General features: G+C 50.1%; 4 protein-coding genes across 4 annotated transcripts; all 4 read left to right on the top strand.

Annotated features, from left to right (window-relative positions):
- The first annotated feature begins 276 nt into the window (after positions 1-276).
- Positions 277-667, top strand: LOC144733751 (histone H4). The gene has a single exon (XM_078615771.1). The coding sequence runs from the start codon at positions 302-304 to the stop codon at positions 611-613; it is 312 nt and encodes a 103-aa protein (XP_078471897.1). The 5' UTR covers positions 277-301; the 3' UTR covers positions 614-667.
- Positions 668-758: 91 nt separating this feature from the next.
- On the top strand, positions 759-1,802 carry LOC144733749 (histone H2B type 3-B). The gene has a single exon (XM_078615770.1). It carries the CDS (start codon positions 1,326-1,328, stop codon positions 1,725-1,727), a length of 402 nt encoding a protein of 133 aa, XP_078471896.1. The 5' UTR covers positions 759-1,325; the 3' UTR covers positions 1,728-1,802.
- A 753-nt stretch (positions 1,803-2,555) lies between these two features.
- LOC144733748 (histone H3) lies at positions 2,556-3,034 on the top strand. Its single transcript, XM_078615769.1, has one exon. The coding sequence runs from the start codon at positions 2,571-2,573 to the stop codon at positions 2,979-2,981; it is 411 nt and encodes a 136-aa protein (XP_078471895.1). The 5' UTR covers positions 2,556-2,570; the 3' UTR covers positions 2,982-3,034.
- Positions 3,035-3,860: 826 nt separating this feature from the next.
- On the top strand, positions 3,861-4,273 carry LOC144733752 (histone H2A-like). Its single transcript, XM_078615772.1, has one exon. It carries the CDS (start codon positions 3,876-3,878, stop codon positions 4,254-4,256), a length of 381 nt encoding a protein of 126 aa, XP_078471898.1. The 5' UTR covers positions 3,861-3,875; the 3' UTR covers positions 4,257-4,273.
- Positions 4,274-15,196: the final 10,923 nt, after the last annotated feature.

The following is a 15,196-nucleotide window of genomic DNA, read 5'->3' as shown; positions in this document are numbered from 1 at the left end:
CGTGCAATCTTGCAACAGATCGCGTTCCTCTCGCGTTCGCTGCGGGTGTGCCAATATCATTACAGAGTGCTTCGAAGAAGGGTCATTGCCCAAAACGTCGCATATTATACATGTCAAGGAAGTGTTATTGACGACGGTGGAGGGTTTTCTTCGTCACAGAGGTTAAAGGTCTAAGGTTTAAGGCGGAGCCATCGCGGAGGGCAGGGGTGGTCGGTGACGTCACCACGCTTCGGGTATAAAGGCGGCTGCTGCTGCAAGCTGAGCGCGCAGTCTCTCGCGAGCTTTGTCAGAAGTAGTCGGAATGTCTGGACGCGGTAAAGGCGGTAAGGGGCTCGGCAAGGGAGGCGCAAAACGCCATCGCAAGGTGCTGCGCGACAACATCCAGGGCATCACCAAGCCCGCCATCCGCCGCCTCGCTCGCCGCGGCGGTGTGAAGCGCATCTCGGGCCTCATCTACGAGGAGACCCGCGGCGTCCTGAAGGTCTTCCTTGAGAACGTCATCCGCGACGCCGTCACCTACACGGAGCACGCCAAGCGCAAGACCGTCACCGCCATGGACGTGGTCTACGCCCTCAAGCGCCAGGGCCGCACTCTCTACGGCTTCGGAGGCTGAGCGCCCATCTCTCGCACACTAAGCCAACCCAAAGGCTCTTTTCAGAGCCACCCACCTCTTCGAAACTGCTTGCGCCAGTGTTGCCAAACACTTTCTAAATGGAGCACATGTCCTGGGTTGTTGCGCGCCAATTCCTCGTGAGCGTGGTGGACGTTTGCTTGTTGAGTTGGCGAATCTTCATCTGCTTGCACATGAATGAAAGAAATCAAGGTATTCGCGACACGTCACATTTAACAAGGCGTGATTCTTGAACGCGTTAATACAGTACCCATTTCTGGTATTTCACCGAGCGCTTGTATTTTTCCAAATTGCGTTCATAAAACGCCCGTGCGCCGTATTAGACGAGTGGTGAAACAATCCCTCGTAAGAAACAAAAAAACCCACGCTCAAAACACAATATACTGTATTGGGTATTCTCGTCATCCTTTTTAAAACAAAGGCAATGCCATGGCTGCAATTCACTAATATACATGTTTGGACATTACATTGTGTTATATTTGCAGTAAAAATCGATATTAAAGTGAACATCGCGTCCGCATTTCTCATTGGACGCTGATGGAGAGGGATGGTACTAAAAGAGCCACTCAGCAGCGCCGCGCACTACGATCCTCTGATTTGCATCTCGCCTCCTATAAAAGGAGCTCAACGCGCGACCGACATCCACATTCGCTTCCCGTCTGTTCTGACCTGAAGCTGCCTACAACGCGTCGACATGCCCGATCCTCCCGCATCAAAGAGCGCTGGGCCGGCCAAGGTTCCTGCTCCCAAGAAGGGCTCCAAGAAGGCTGTGACCAAGGCTACGCGCAAGGATGGCAAGAAGCGACGCCACCGCAGGAAGGAGAGCTACGCCATTTACATCTACAAGGTGATGAAGCAGGTGCACCCCGATACCGGCATTTCGTCCAAGGCAATGAGCATCATGAACTCGTTCGTCAACGACATCTTCGAGCGCATCGCTTCCGAGGCGTCCCGCCTGGCGCACTACAACAAGCGCTCCACCATCACTTCTCGGGAGATCCAGACCGCAGTGCGACTGCTGCTCCCCGGCGAGCTGGCCAAGCACGCCGTGTCGGAGGGCACCAAGGCCGTCACCAAGTACACAAGCTCCAAGTGAAGCCTCGACTCCACCATTAATTACAAAGGCTCTTTTCAGAGCCACCCACCTCAACGAACCTGCTTGTACCAGTCCTAGCAGGAGTACAAAACGAAACTTCCAACAAAGCCCCGGTTCACGCGGGGACATTGTTCGCTCATTGAGTGAAGTGGAGAGATCGAACGCATTTTAACATGTTTCCACGTGAATAAAAGCGATAACAATATTCATGGCACATCATATTCACCAGCAGGCATTTCTTGGACTTGTTTGTCCATTGATTTCATCTGCAGCCCATTCAGATATTACATTGGATGTTTGGCGCCAAAACCTTGCAATGCAATATATTTAATTCGTGGTTGTATTTTCGGGCAGGAACTAACATTTTGCACGTGTACATATATGTAAAAGTAAGCGCCTAGCATGGATGACTCGTGCAGTATAATTGATCATCATCTCAATGCCAAGAGAATATATATCTATTCCTGTGATCACCTCTTTCCGACATTTTTACGTATTACTGTTTCCAATGAAGTGCAGTTTCTTAACACTTTATTTAGATCATGCAGAGCACTGTAAAGTTGTTTTCGGAAAGGTGTTTGCTTGAGAAAATAACATCCGTTAAAGACATCGACGGCGCTCAAAGGGTACTACTGCATCGTGATGCGGCATTCTGAAATGATCCAAACTGTGAACATTTTGTTGATTAAGAAGAGTTGACGACTCGAGATCATTGCACGCTGCCAACCAATCAGCACGCTCCCCTTCTTCGCACGTCACGACTCCGCTGACCAGTGAGCGCGCGCTCTGGGCTACATAAGCCGCCTTCTCCCCGCCTGTGAGAATCTTTGCCCTCACCAAGCCATGGCTCGCACCAAGCAGACGGCTCGCAAGTCCACGGGCGGCAAGGCCCCCCGCAAGCAACTCGCCACCAAGGCGGCCCGAAAGAGCGCTCCGGCCACGGGCGGCGTCAAGAAGCCTCACCGCTACAGGCCCGGCACCGTCGCTCTGCGCGAGATCCGCCGCTACCAGAAGTCCACCGAGCTGCTCATCCGCAAACTGCCCTTCCAGCGCCTCGTCAGGGAGATCGCGCAGGACTTCAAGACCGACCTGCGCTTCCAGAGCTCCGCTGTCATGGCTCTGCAGGAGGCCAGCGAAGCGTACCTTGTCGCGCTCTTCGAGGACACCAACCTGTGCGCCATCCACGCCAAGCGCGTCACCATCATGCCCAAGGACATTCAGCTCGCCCGCCGCATTCGTGGCGAGCGCGCTTGAACGCCCAGCTCGGCCCTCAAAGCACAACACAAAGGCTCTTTTCAGAGCCACCACTTACTCATGAAAACGCTTTCATGTGTGTCCTTCAAAGTTCGGGTGCCGGAAACCTTCGTTTGCTGGTCACGGCTCTCACGAGTCGTCAGGCGTAAGCGACAATGAAGTTCATTTTCTATACCCCGCCGCTCATATTTTTCAACATCACACGTTGGTGTCGTATATAAGCGTTGGGAAACCATGTTTACATAATGTACAACAAAAGGGTTATTTTGGTTAAATATATTAACTATTAAACCCAAAGATATTGGTTTATGTTGTTTCAAGCCCGAGCTGATAAGAAGTTCACATTTTGCAAACTAAGAGACTGAATTATTCACGCACATATATTTTTAGGCATTGCCCGAACAGGCGGTTAAAGGAAAATATATATACACCGTATAGGCACGTGGGCGATCAAGCACGAGCTCAAGGCTATCACAATGATTTCTTATAACCAATGCGGTCCCTCAAAATGATGATTATAATCAATAATACATTGATATTTGCGGAATCCGCTTATAAGTTTGACTTGCCAGCACGTGCCCATAAATTAACTCTATCATGCTTAAAACTTGAACCTATTAAGTACGTGTATCGCATTGTTTCATTCATAAGATGCGTGTCCGCATTAAAATATATATGGATACAAATAATTAAAGTCAACATCGAATCCTCGCGTCCCGGCTTTTTATTGGTGGCTCAAGGAGAGGGCGGGACTCGACCGAGAGGAGCCAATCAGCAGCGGCGCGCTCTACGATCCTCGTCTCCGCTATAAAAGCCGCTCCGGTGGTGCGTGTCAACGTCACAAATCGTTCGTACTTTGTCTCCAGTGCTTTTTGCATCCTAGGTCCCTTAACAATGTCTGGACGCGGCAAGACCGGTGGCAAGTCTCGCGCCAAGGCAAAGTCCCGCTCTTCCCGCGCCGGCCTGCAGTTCCCCGTGGGTCGCGTTCACAGGCTGCTCCGCAAGGGCAATTACGCCCAGCGGGTCGGCGCTGGAGCACCCGTCTACCTGGCCGCCGTGCTCGAGTACCTTTCTGCCGAGATCCTCGAGCTGGCTGGCAATGCCGCCCGCGACAACAAGAAGACGAGGATCATCCCCCGACACCTGCAGCTCGCCGTGCGAAACGACGAGGAGCTCAACAAGCTCATGGGCGGCGTGACTATCGCCCAGGGCGGTGTGCTGCCCAACATCCAGGCCGTGCTGCTGCCCAAGAAGACCTCTCAGGCAAAGAAGTGAACGCGCCGCCGCCTCTACCACCACAACAACGGCTCTTTTCAGAGCCACCCACTTACTTGCAAAGAGCTTGGACAGTCGTACACAGGAGTTTTGTTATACTGGTAGGAACGAAATGGACCAGACCACCAACAGATTAATGTGTCCGTCCGTCAACATCGCCCCCTACTGCAAACATTTGGCATGACCCTACGAAAACCTTTAGACTCAGTGACGCTATCCTGGCTAAACAAGTGTAACATTCCCTTATAATTCCCTCAGCTTTTAATTAAAACATTTAAATTAATGAGGCTTTCCTGGCTAAACACGTGTAACATTCCCTAATAATTCCCTGAGATAGCTTTTAATTAAAACTTTGAAATTAAATAAAACAACTAACAGCGCCCTAATAATTCCCTGAGATAGCTTTTAATTAAAACTTTGAAATAAAAAAAAAACTCACAGCGCCCTAAAGCCTACAGCTAGGCCTAAAGCCTAGAACTAGGCCTGAAACTCTCCATTCGTGTCGTACCCCCGCGTGTGTGAAAGGGAGTTATGTTTAACAATGTTACATTCCCTCATGTTTTTAAATAGAAACATTTAAATTTAAAGCTTTTACATGAATCATTAAAACATTTAAATTAAAAATTAACTCACAGCGCCCTAAAGCATACAGCTAGGCCTAAAGCCTAGAACTAGGCCTCAATCTCTCCCTTCGTATCGTCCGATTAGGTGTAGCAACATCGCCCCCTACTGCAAACACTTGGCAGGACCCTACAAAAACCTTTTGACTCAGTGGGGCTTTCCTGGCTTAACAAGTGTAATAATACATTATGTTTATATTATTTGGTTATTCGTTCCTACCAGCCCACCCCGCAGGGTCCTGTTTAATAAGGACACCGTCGTCGAGTTGCCCTCGTCCCAAATTGCTCACAATTAAACGAATGCTCTGCTCATTCCAGATACCCTTTATGTCTAATTTAGGAACGGTATTTGAGCAGCATTCCAACATTGCATCAATCATGGAACATGGTTTAGAATAAATTGGGATGCCTATTGGAAGAAAGAATCGTGTTTTTTAAAGAATAAAACTCGCTCTTTTTGAGCGGTCAGAAAAGGGATCAAATGAGCACATCAGCTCAGGGTTGTGGCCGGTGTTAGCTGATAGTAAGCAAAAAAGTACTGGTAAACGCTGGAGATGTCAACACTCGGTAAAGTATAATATTACTTGTCAAATAAGATGGTACAAATATGTGTAGTTAAATATTTTTTACATGGTTAATAACATCTTTCCAATGATTACTCATTCGTGTTACTTAGTGCAGTAAATACGTGTTACTTATTGCAGTAAAAACAACCCATCGGATGAACCATCCTGCGCTCCTAGAATATCAACTCTGTCGGTGCATTAAACGTAAGATTATATATTTTCTTTAAACATTCGACTGCAGAGTCACTTGAGTTGAATTTGAGTGGTGATGATTGTGCACCGTGCCTCGATCTTGTTCAAGGCGCGCGACCCTTCTGCAGTGCGTGAGCTACTCACCTCTTGCCACGTAAAATGTTAAACTTTCTATTTAATGTCGGTTAATTTTGAGTAATTTTCTTCAGTTTGTTGTCCATCTGAAAATCCATATATTTATTCATTTCAAAGTTCGATTAAAACGTCCAATTAAAAGTTCGGTGACAAGGGACTGTTGACATGGCGCGCAGTCCTCACCATAGCGCGAGAGGAGGAATCGCGAGCGCGCGAGGCAAAACTTAAATAGAAAATATTTCGTTGGAATTAAATATGAGTAGTCTGTTGAAGCATCTTGTCTTGCAAAAAATTCGAGTGCGTTTTAAATAGTGTTCATCAGTAACACTTTTGAAAACCGACAATCGTCATATCATGCCCTGACCGAACAATGTCTCCCAAATGTTGGTTGTTCACTTGTTTTGAATTATAATTTATATCGTGAGCATTTGTGGGGGTCGCTAGCCCCCGAGATCCCTCCCTCGATAATACTAACGGCCGGACTAACATCATCAATCGCCCCCCCGCTGCTAAGCGAACCGCCGCTAGGCTCCTCACCCAGGGTGTGGGAGCCGTCACCCGAGGATTCCCCTCCACCGCGGGTCCGCGTAGCAGGCATGGTTAACCACGTACGCGCACACCCACACACAGCTCTGCACGGCATTCACCCAACACTGACCACTCACGTTAGGATCGCGCACCTGTGTTACACACGTCGTGAACGTGCGCGCACACCCATACAGCTCCACACGCGATACCCACTCTTGCGCTGCTCTGCGCCGCGCTGGCCGCTCACGTTACGATCGCGCACCTGGGGTACGCCGCTTACGCACGCCGAGAGCTTACGCAAGTAACGAGTGCACGCAAGCGGGGCACACGCCGACACGACGACTCGTCCCCTCCCCCACTCGCGCGTGCACGTCAACACAAATATCGTACAAGGACGATTCTCCTCTCACACGGCTGCGTAGTCACGCCAACACACAAAAGTGCTCTCCCCGGGCGTTAACGCACACACCTCCGTACCCGCACAATCGTACAGAGACCACGGCCTTTATGCATACAACGACCACACACTCGCGAATGCAGTGCACGCTAATACCACGTTCCAAAAACACCCAACAACACGGTTTTGTTACTACGCTCGAGATTTTATTAGCCCTTGCTAACCAACCGAGCCACCCGTGTGTGTGTGCAGGCCAGCAAGGCGCTTCTAACCCACACTCTGGTGCCGTGTAGCCCTATTCTATGCTGCGCTCTCTGCTAAACCGCTTTCCTACTCGTCCTTACCCCGAACTAACCCTCTCCTACGGATCCTACTCTCCGCTCTGAGGTGTTGTAAGGCGCGCAACACGATACCGTCTGTAGTCCTTGGTGACCTTGCGGCGCTCAGATCGTCCTGCAGACAATCTAGCGGCTCGCCCGATGACTCCTTCGTCGCTGACCCCGTGTCCAAACTCCAGAAGAAGAGACTTCCCTACTGCCCCTGCGTTTTCTTTTAAACTATTCACATCAAAGGCTAGGCGCCCCCGTCCCGACCGCCTTGGTCTCTCGACCAATCCTGAGCCTAGGATTTCCCGCTCTTTTGCGATCCCGCCGGCCTTTGAACTTTCGACCAATCAGTCGTCCCGGGTCCTGATCCCAGCTATCTGCCTTGCTGACCCGTGTTTGTGTTTGTATGCGTTTCTAACTGCGGGGCTCTCTGAGCTCGCCGTGGTCGTGCGATCTCAAATCCGCCTACGGCGCCGCAGTGTTACTTGGCCTGGGAAGGGTCCTGTCCAATTCCCTGGCCCTGAGAAACCGTGGGGTAACCCCCCTAGGGGGCCCTCGGGTGAAAACTCAGGGTAGGTGACCCGACCACGAGGCCCTACGTGGGTGCGGGTGCGTGTTTATGTGGGGGGGGTGATGGGGGGCAGTGCGGCGGTGGAAGCCGGGCGGCTCCCTGGCTCGGCCGAGCGGCCCCGTCGCTGTGGCACCACATTGCCCCCCGGGGTGCCAGTCCCCGTCCCGGGTTGACTGGAGCACCTCGCCTGGGTTGCCCCCACGAGGTATCGCCGCGGGGTCCGCGGGATTCGCCCGGCCCTTGTGGCTGGCCTCGGGGGTGGCTGCTCCGTCTCCTGGGGCTCCGGCGGTGGTCTCCTCCTCCATTCCAACGGCTCCCCTCGGTCTCTGGCACCTGCGGGCTGGGGAACAAACTCAGAGGCGGTGGGGTTGAAGGGTCGCCGTCCTCGTCGCCCCCGGCCTCGTCGCCCCCGGCCCCACTGCGCGAGGCCCCCGGGCACGGGGGGTGGAGGGACCCCGGGGTTTCGGGGTACTTGGACGGCGGGGCTCCCCCCCTCGGGGGCTGCTCGCCACGGCTTCAGTCGGCGGATGTTGACCACCATCTCCCGGCCCCTCTCTCCTCCCTGAATCAGCACCGTCCATGGTGAGATCTGCCGTCTCACAATCCAGGGTCCTCGCCAGTAGGTGGTCAGCTTCCCCACCTGTCCGGCACCGACGCGGGGAGTGTACAGCCACACCTCGGAGCCCGCAGTGTAGAAGGGGGGCTCCATACGGGGTCGGGCGCCCTGCTCTTGCCGCTGGTGCGCGGCCTCTCCGTGCGGGTAGGCTCGGCCCCTGGCCCCTCGCAGGGTCTCCAGCAAGTGCTCCACGGGGTGGCTCCCTTCCTCCCGTTGCGGCGGAGGGACACCGAACAGCAGATCTGCGGGCAGGCGAGACTCGCGACCAAACATCATTAGGAACGGGGTCTGTCCTGTAGATGTGTGAACGGCGGTGGTGTAGGCGAACAGGGCATAGGGGAGGTGTTCGTCCCAGTCCTGTTGATTCGCGGCCGCCATGCGTTTAAGCTTTCCGGCCAGAGTCTGGTTCATCCTCTCTACCATCCCGTTCGCCTGGGGGTGATATGCCGTGGTTCGGTCCTTCTGGATCCCGAACTCTCGGCACAGCGCCTGGAATAGTTCGGCCTCGAATTCACTACCCTGGTCGGTAATGACTCGTTCGGGGATCCCGCACTTAAGTACGTAGTTTTCCACGAAGGCCCGGGCCACTACGAGGGCTGTTTTATCCGGGATAGCCACCGCCACGGGGTAGCGGGTGAAGTACTCCACCGCTACAAGAATATATCGGTTGCCCCGGTGGGATCGTGGAAAGGGCCCCTGCAGGTCGATTCCGACCAACTGATTCGTCCGACTGACTCGGAACGGCCTCAGGGGTACCTGGTACCTCGCCGGCTTTTGCCCACACTGCTGACAGGCCCGGCAGCCCTGCACCCAGGCGGCCACATCTTGCGCCAATTTAGGCCAGAGATACTGGCGACGCAGAGTCTCCCGGGTGCGCCGTTCCCCATCATGGCCCCCGAGCGGGTGGTCGTGTACCAGTCGTAGTAGTTGGGGTCGCACATGGGCGGGAACGCAGATGCACCCCGGCTGCCCAGCATCGGCCAGTTCCCTCACCACCCTGTTTTCTACACACAACCGGGCATACAAACCGCTCCAGGGCCCTGGTAGTGCATCCTTCCTCTCTCGCAGTGCCGCCTCCACCGCCGCCAGATCCGGATCCCGCTGCTGGGTTTGTCGCAGCTGCTCGTCGTCCAAGCCCGGGAAGGCGCAGCCGACATCCTCTTGGATCCGCCCGGTTGGGGTGGGATGATCCGTCTGTCCCCGGGCTCCTTCTGCAGGGGTTCCTGCGGCGCACACTGCACTCTCTCTCGGGGGGGGGAGTTTAGTTTCCGCGCGCTCCTTGGGTTCTGCTGCCTGGCGGCAGCGTCCCCCCGTGAAGCACGGGCAGGCGTCTCCCTCCCTCGTCTCAGCGCGCACCGCGGGCCGTCTTGACAAGGCGTCCGCGTTCGCGTGTGTTCGCCCCGCTCGGTACTCGATCTGCAGGTTGTACTCCTGCAGCTGCGCCAGCCATCGAGCCATCTGCCCCCGCGGTTCCTTGAATGTAAGGAGGAACTGCAGTGCATAATGATCGGTGCGCACACGACATTTCCTGCCGTACAAGTACGGTCGGAACTGTTTACACGCGAAAATTACAGCATACAGTTCCTGACGGGTTACACAATAGTTCAGTTCGGCCCCGCTCAGGGTCCGACTGGCGTACGCGATGACCCGCTCCGTCCCACCCTGCACTTGCGACAGCACCGCGCCCAGCCCACTGCTGCAGGCGTCAGTGTCCAAAATAAAATCGGTGGTGAAATCTGGGAAAGCCAAGGTGGGGGTGTGGGTGAGGTGGTCTTTGAGTGTGGTGAAAGCCGTCTGGCAGGCCTCTGACCACTGATAGGGGTTCTTAGGGGAGGTGAGTTGGGTGAGGGGGCGTGCAATCTCACTGAATCCCTTTACAAATCGACGGTAATAAGTGGCGAGTCCCAAGAATGACCTGATCTCCGTCAGGTTCCTCGGCCGCGGCCAATCCACTACGGCACGCACCTTCTCGGGATCGGTGCTCACCCCTGCCTCGCTGACTCGGTGTCCGAGGTACCCCACCTCGCGTTGCGCAATGTAACACTTACGTGGCTTGAGCTTGAGATGGGCTGCTCGCAGTCGCTGGAATACTTCCCGCAGCCTGGACCAGTGTTCGGACAGCGACCTACTGAACACTATTACGTCGTCCAGGTAAATCAGGCACTGTTCCCACTGCAAGCCCCGCATCACCAACTCCATCAACCGCTGGAACGTCGCGGGCGCGTTAGTGAGTCCGAACGGCAACACTCGAAACTCAAACAGGCCCATCGGGGTGGTGAATGCTGTTTTTGGCCGATCCTCCTCCGTCATCTCCACCTGCCAGTAACCGGACGCCAGATCGAGGGTGGAAAAATACCGCGCTCCTGCGAGACTGTCGAAGGTGTCGTCGATGCGTGGGATGGGAAAAGCGTCGCCGAGGGTGACTGCGTTCAATTTTCGGTAATCAACGCAGAACCGAGTCGATCCGTCCTTTTTCGTTACCAGTACCACCGGGGCAGACCAAGGGCTCGCGGAGGGCTGGATTATGTTATCGCGTAGCATATCCGTGACTGCCTCTTTGATCTGGGTCCGTTCAGGCGCGCCCACTCGGTATGCGGGGAGTTTGATGGGTCGGGCTGCACCTGTGTCAATTTGGTGCTTGACCAGGTCGGTCCGGCCCACGTCCGAATCGTGCTCACTGAACACGTCGGCGCCTGCAGGCAGCCCACGTCCACCCCGAGCATGCTGCAGTGCGCGGCGCTCATGAGAGAGGCCATGGCGCCCGTGTCCAACAGGATCCGGGTGCGCTGCCCGTTCACCTGGCCTTCCACCAGCGACGTGGCTCCCGTTATCCCTGCCACCAGCTCCCGCAGCCAATCGCCCGAGGTCCCTGCGCCCTTGGGTGTTGTCGTTGTAACCTGTTTATGGATCACTCGCTCGCCATTATTATTACAGCTGAATTTTTCTTTTACTGGTCTCTTTTTTTTTATGGGCCACCTACCTCCTCGTCCGCCTCCTCATCCGCCTGCTCGTCCGCCTCCTCGTCCGCCTCCTCGTCCGCCTCCTCGTCCGCCTCCTCGTCCGCCTCCTCGTCCGCCTCCTCGTCCGCCTCCTCGTCCGCCTCCTCGTCCGCCTCCTCGTCCGCCTCCTCGTCCGCCTCCTCGTCCGCCTCCTCGTCCGTCTCCTCGTCTGTCTCCTCGTCCGTCTCCTCGTCCGCCTCCTCCTCCGCATCCTCCACCACCTCACTTTTGTGATGGCCAATTATTTTTTTACTGACCAATTTTTTTTGACTTTTTTTCTTTTTTAATTGCCACTCATTTTTTAACTGGTAATTTTTTTTGATGGCCACATTCTTTAACTCACCACATTTTTTTGACTGGTCTTTCTTTTTTTACCGGCCAATTTTTTTCACTTTTTTTTTAAGACAACTTTTTTTTAGCAGTCAATTTTTTCTTTAATGGTCACCCTTTTTTAACCAGTCACTTTTTTTGATGGCCACTTTTTTTAACCAGTCACTCTTTTTGATGTCCACTTATATTTTTATTGCCCAAATTAATTTTTTACTGGTCTCTCTTTTTTTACGGGCCACTTACCTCCTCCTCCTCTGCCTCCTCTGCTCCGATTCCTCCGCCTACGCTGCCTCCGCCTCACTTTGTGTGATGGCCAATTATTTTTTTACGGACCAATTTTTTTGGACTGTTTTTTTATTTTATAATTGCCACATTTTTTTAACCAGTAATTTTTTTTAATGGCCATTCTTTTTTAACCGGTCACTTTTTTTAATGGCCACATCTTTTTTACTGGCCAATTTTTTTGGACTGGTCTTTTTATAGGCCAATTCTTTTTTGGTCGGCCACTTCATTTTTAATGGCCACTCTTTTTAAACCAGTAATTTTTTTTGATGGCCATTATCTTTTATAGCAGCCAATTTTTTTCACTTTTTTTATGGCCACTTTTTTTTACCAGTCAAGTTTTTTCTTTAATGGCCACTCTCTTTTTGAACCGGTCACTTTTTTTGATGGCCACGTATCTTTTTTAATGGCCCCTTTTTTTTAACCGGTATTTTTTTTGATAGCCAACTATTTTTTACTGACCAATCTTTTTTTGACTGGTCTTTTTTTTCTTAGGGGCCAATTTGATGTGGTCAATCTTTTTTTAATGGCCATTCTTTTTTAACCGGTATTTTTTTTTATTGCCACTTATCTTTTTTAATGTCCAATTTGTTTTGACTGGTCTTTTTTATGGCCCAATTCCTTTTTTGGTCGGCCACTTTTTTTTAATGGGCACTCTTTTTTTAACCAGTAATTTTTTTTGATAGCCATTTATATTTTTTACCAGCCAATTTTTAAACTTCTTTTTATGGCCACTTTTTTTTACCAGTCAATTTTTCTTTTACTGGTCTCTTTTTTTTACGGACCACCTACCTCCTCCTCCTCTGCCTCCTCTGCTCCGACTCCTCCGCCTACGCTGCCTCCGCCTCACTTTGTATGATGGCCAATTATTTTTTTACTGACCAATGTTTTTGGACTGTTTTTTTTTTTATAATTGCCACATTTTTTTAACTAGTAATTTTTTTTCATGGCCACATGCTTTAACTCACCAATTTTTTTTGACTGGTCTTTCTATTTTTAGGGGCCAATTTTTTGTGGTCACTCTTTTTTTAATGGCCATTCTTTTTAACCTGTCACTTTTTTTAATGGCCACATCTTTTTTACTGGCCAATTTTTTTCGACTGGTCTTTTTATAGGCCAATTCTTTTTTGGTCGGCCATTTCATTTTTAATGGCCACTCTTTTTTAACCAGTCATTTTTTTTGATGGCCATTATCTTTTTTAGCAGCCAATTTTTTTCACTTTTTTTATGGCCACTTTTTTTTTACCAGTCAAGTTTTTTCTTTAATGGCCACTCTTTTTGAACCGGTCACTTTTTTTGATGGCCACGTATCTTTTTTAATGGCCCCTTTTTTTTAACCGGTATTTTTTTTGATAGCCAACTATTCTTTACTGACCAATATTTTTTTGACTGGTCTTTTTTTTTTAGGGGCCAATTTGATGTGGTCAATCTTTTTTTAATGGCCATTCTTTTTTAACCGGTATTTTTTCTTTATTGCCACTTATCTTTTTTAATGTCCAATTTGTTTTGACTGGTCTTTTTTATGGCCCAATTCCTTTTTTGCTCGGCCACTTTTTTTTTAATGGGCACTCTTTTTTAACCGGTAATTTTTTTTGATGGCATTTATATTTTTTACCAGCCAATTTTTAAACTTCTTTTTATGGCCACTTTTTTTTTACCAGTCAATTTTTTTTTACTGGTCTCTTTTTTTGACGGGCCACCTACCTCCTCGTCCGCCTCCTCGTCCGCCTCCTCGTCCGCCTCCTCGTCCGCCTCCTCGTCCGCCTCCTCGTCCGCCTCCTCGTCCGCCTCCTCGTCCGCCTCCTCGTCCGCCTCCTCGTCCGCCTCCTCGTCCGCCTCCTCGTCCGCCTCCTCGTCCGCCTCCTCGTCCGCCTCCTCGTCCGCCTCCTCGTCCGCCTCCTCGTCCGCCTCCTCGTCCGCCTCCTCGTCTGTCTCCTCGTCCGCCTCCTCCTCCGCATCCTCCACCACCTCACTTTTTGTGATGGCCAGTTATTTTTTTACTGACCAATTTTTTTTGACAGTTTTTTTCTTTTTTAATTGCCACATTTTTTGACTAGTCATTTTTTTTCATGGCCACATTCTTTAACTCACCATTTTTTTTGACTGGTCTTTCTTTTTTACGCGCCAATTTTTTGTGGTCACTCTTTTTTTAATGGCCATTCTTTTTTAACCGGTCACTTCTTTTTGATGGCCATTTATCTTTTTTACCGGGCAATTTTTTTCACTTTTTTTATGACCACTTTTGTTACCAGTCAATTTTTTCTTTAATGGCCATTCTTTTTTAACCGGTCACTTTTTTTGATGGCCACATCTTTTTTACTGGCCAATTTTTTTTGACAGGTCTTTTTTATGAGCTAATTCTTTTTTGGTCAACTTCTTTTTTAATGGCCACTCTTTTTTAACCAGTCACTTTTTTTAATGGCCACGTCTTTAATGGCCACTTTTTTTTACCGGTTATTTTTTTTGATGGCCACATTCTTTTACTGGCCAATTTTTTTGACTGGTCTTTTTTTACGGGCCAATTTTTTGTGGTCAATCTTTTTTTAATGGCCATTCTTTTTTAACCGGTCACTTTTTCTTATCTTATCTTTTTTACTGACCAATTTTTTTAGACTGGTCTTTTTTATGGCCCAATTCCTTTTTTGGTCAGCCACTTTTTTTTAATGGCCACTCTTTTTTAACCGGTCATTTTTTTTGATGGCCATTTATCTTTTTTACCGGACAATTTTTAAACATTTTTTTATGACCACTTTTTTTTTTACAAGTAAATATTTTTTTTACTGGTCTCTTTTTTTTTACCGGCAACCTACCTCCTCCTCCGCCGCCGCCTCCGCCGTCTCCGCCTCACTTTGTGTGATGGTCAATTATATTTTTATTGACCAATTTTTTTTGACTGGTCTTTCTTTTTTTACGGGCCAATTTCTTGTGATAACTTTTATTAATGGCCATTCTTTTTTAACCGGTCACTTCTTTTTGATGGCCACATCTTTTTTACTGGCCATTTTTTTTGACAGGTCTTTTTTTATGGGCCAATTCTTTTTTGGTCAGCCACTTTTTTTTAATGGCCACTCTTTTTTAACCAGTCACGTTTTTTCATGGCCACTTATCTTTTTTACTGACCAATTTATTTGGCCTGGTCTTTCTTTTTTTACGGGCCAATTTTTTGTGGTCCATCTTTTTTTAATGGCCATTCTTTTTTAACCGGTCACTTTTTTTCATGGCCATTCATCTTTTTTACCGGCCAATTTTTTAACTTCTCTTTATGACCACTTTTTTTTTACCAGTCAATTTTTCTTTTACTGGTCTCTTTTTTTTTATGGGCCACCTACCTCCTCGTCCGCCTCCTCATCCGCCTCCTCGTCCGCCTCCTCGTCCGCC

Source organism: Lampetra planeri, chromosome 48 (genome assembly GCF_965212315.1).
Source record: "Lampetra planeri chromosome 48, kcLamPlan1.2.h2, whole genome shotgun sequence".
In the NCBI taxonomy this organism is placed as follows: domain Eukaryota; kingdom Metazoa; phylum Chordata; class Hyperoartia; order Petromyzontiformes; family Petromyzontidae; genus Lampetra; species Lampetra planeri.
Note: the sequence above shows the minus strand (reverse complement) of the source record. Positions and strands in the feature narration are given on the sequence as shown.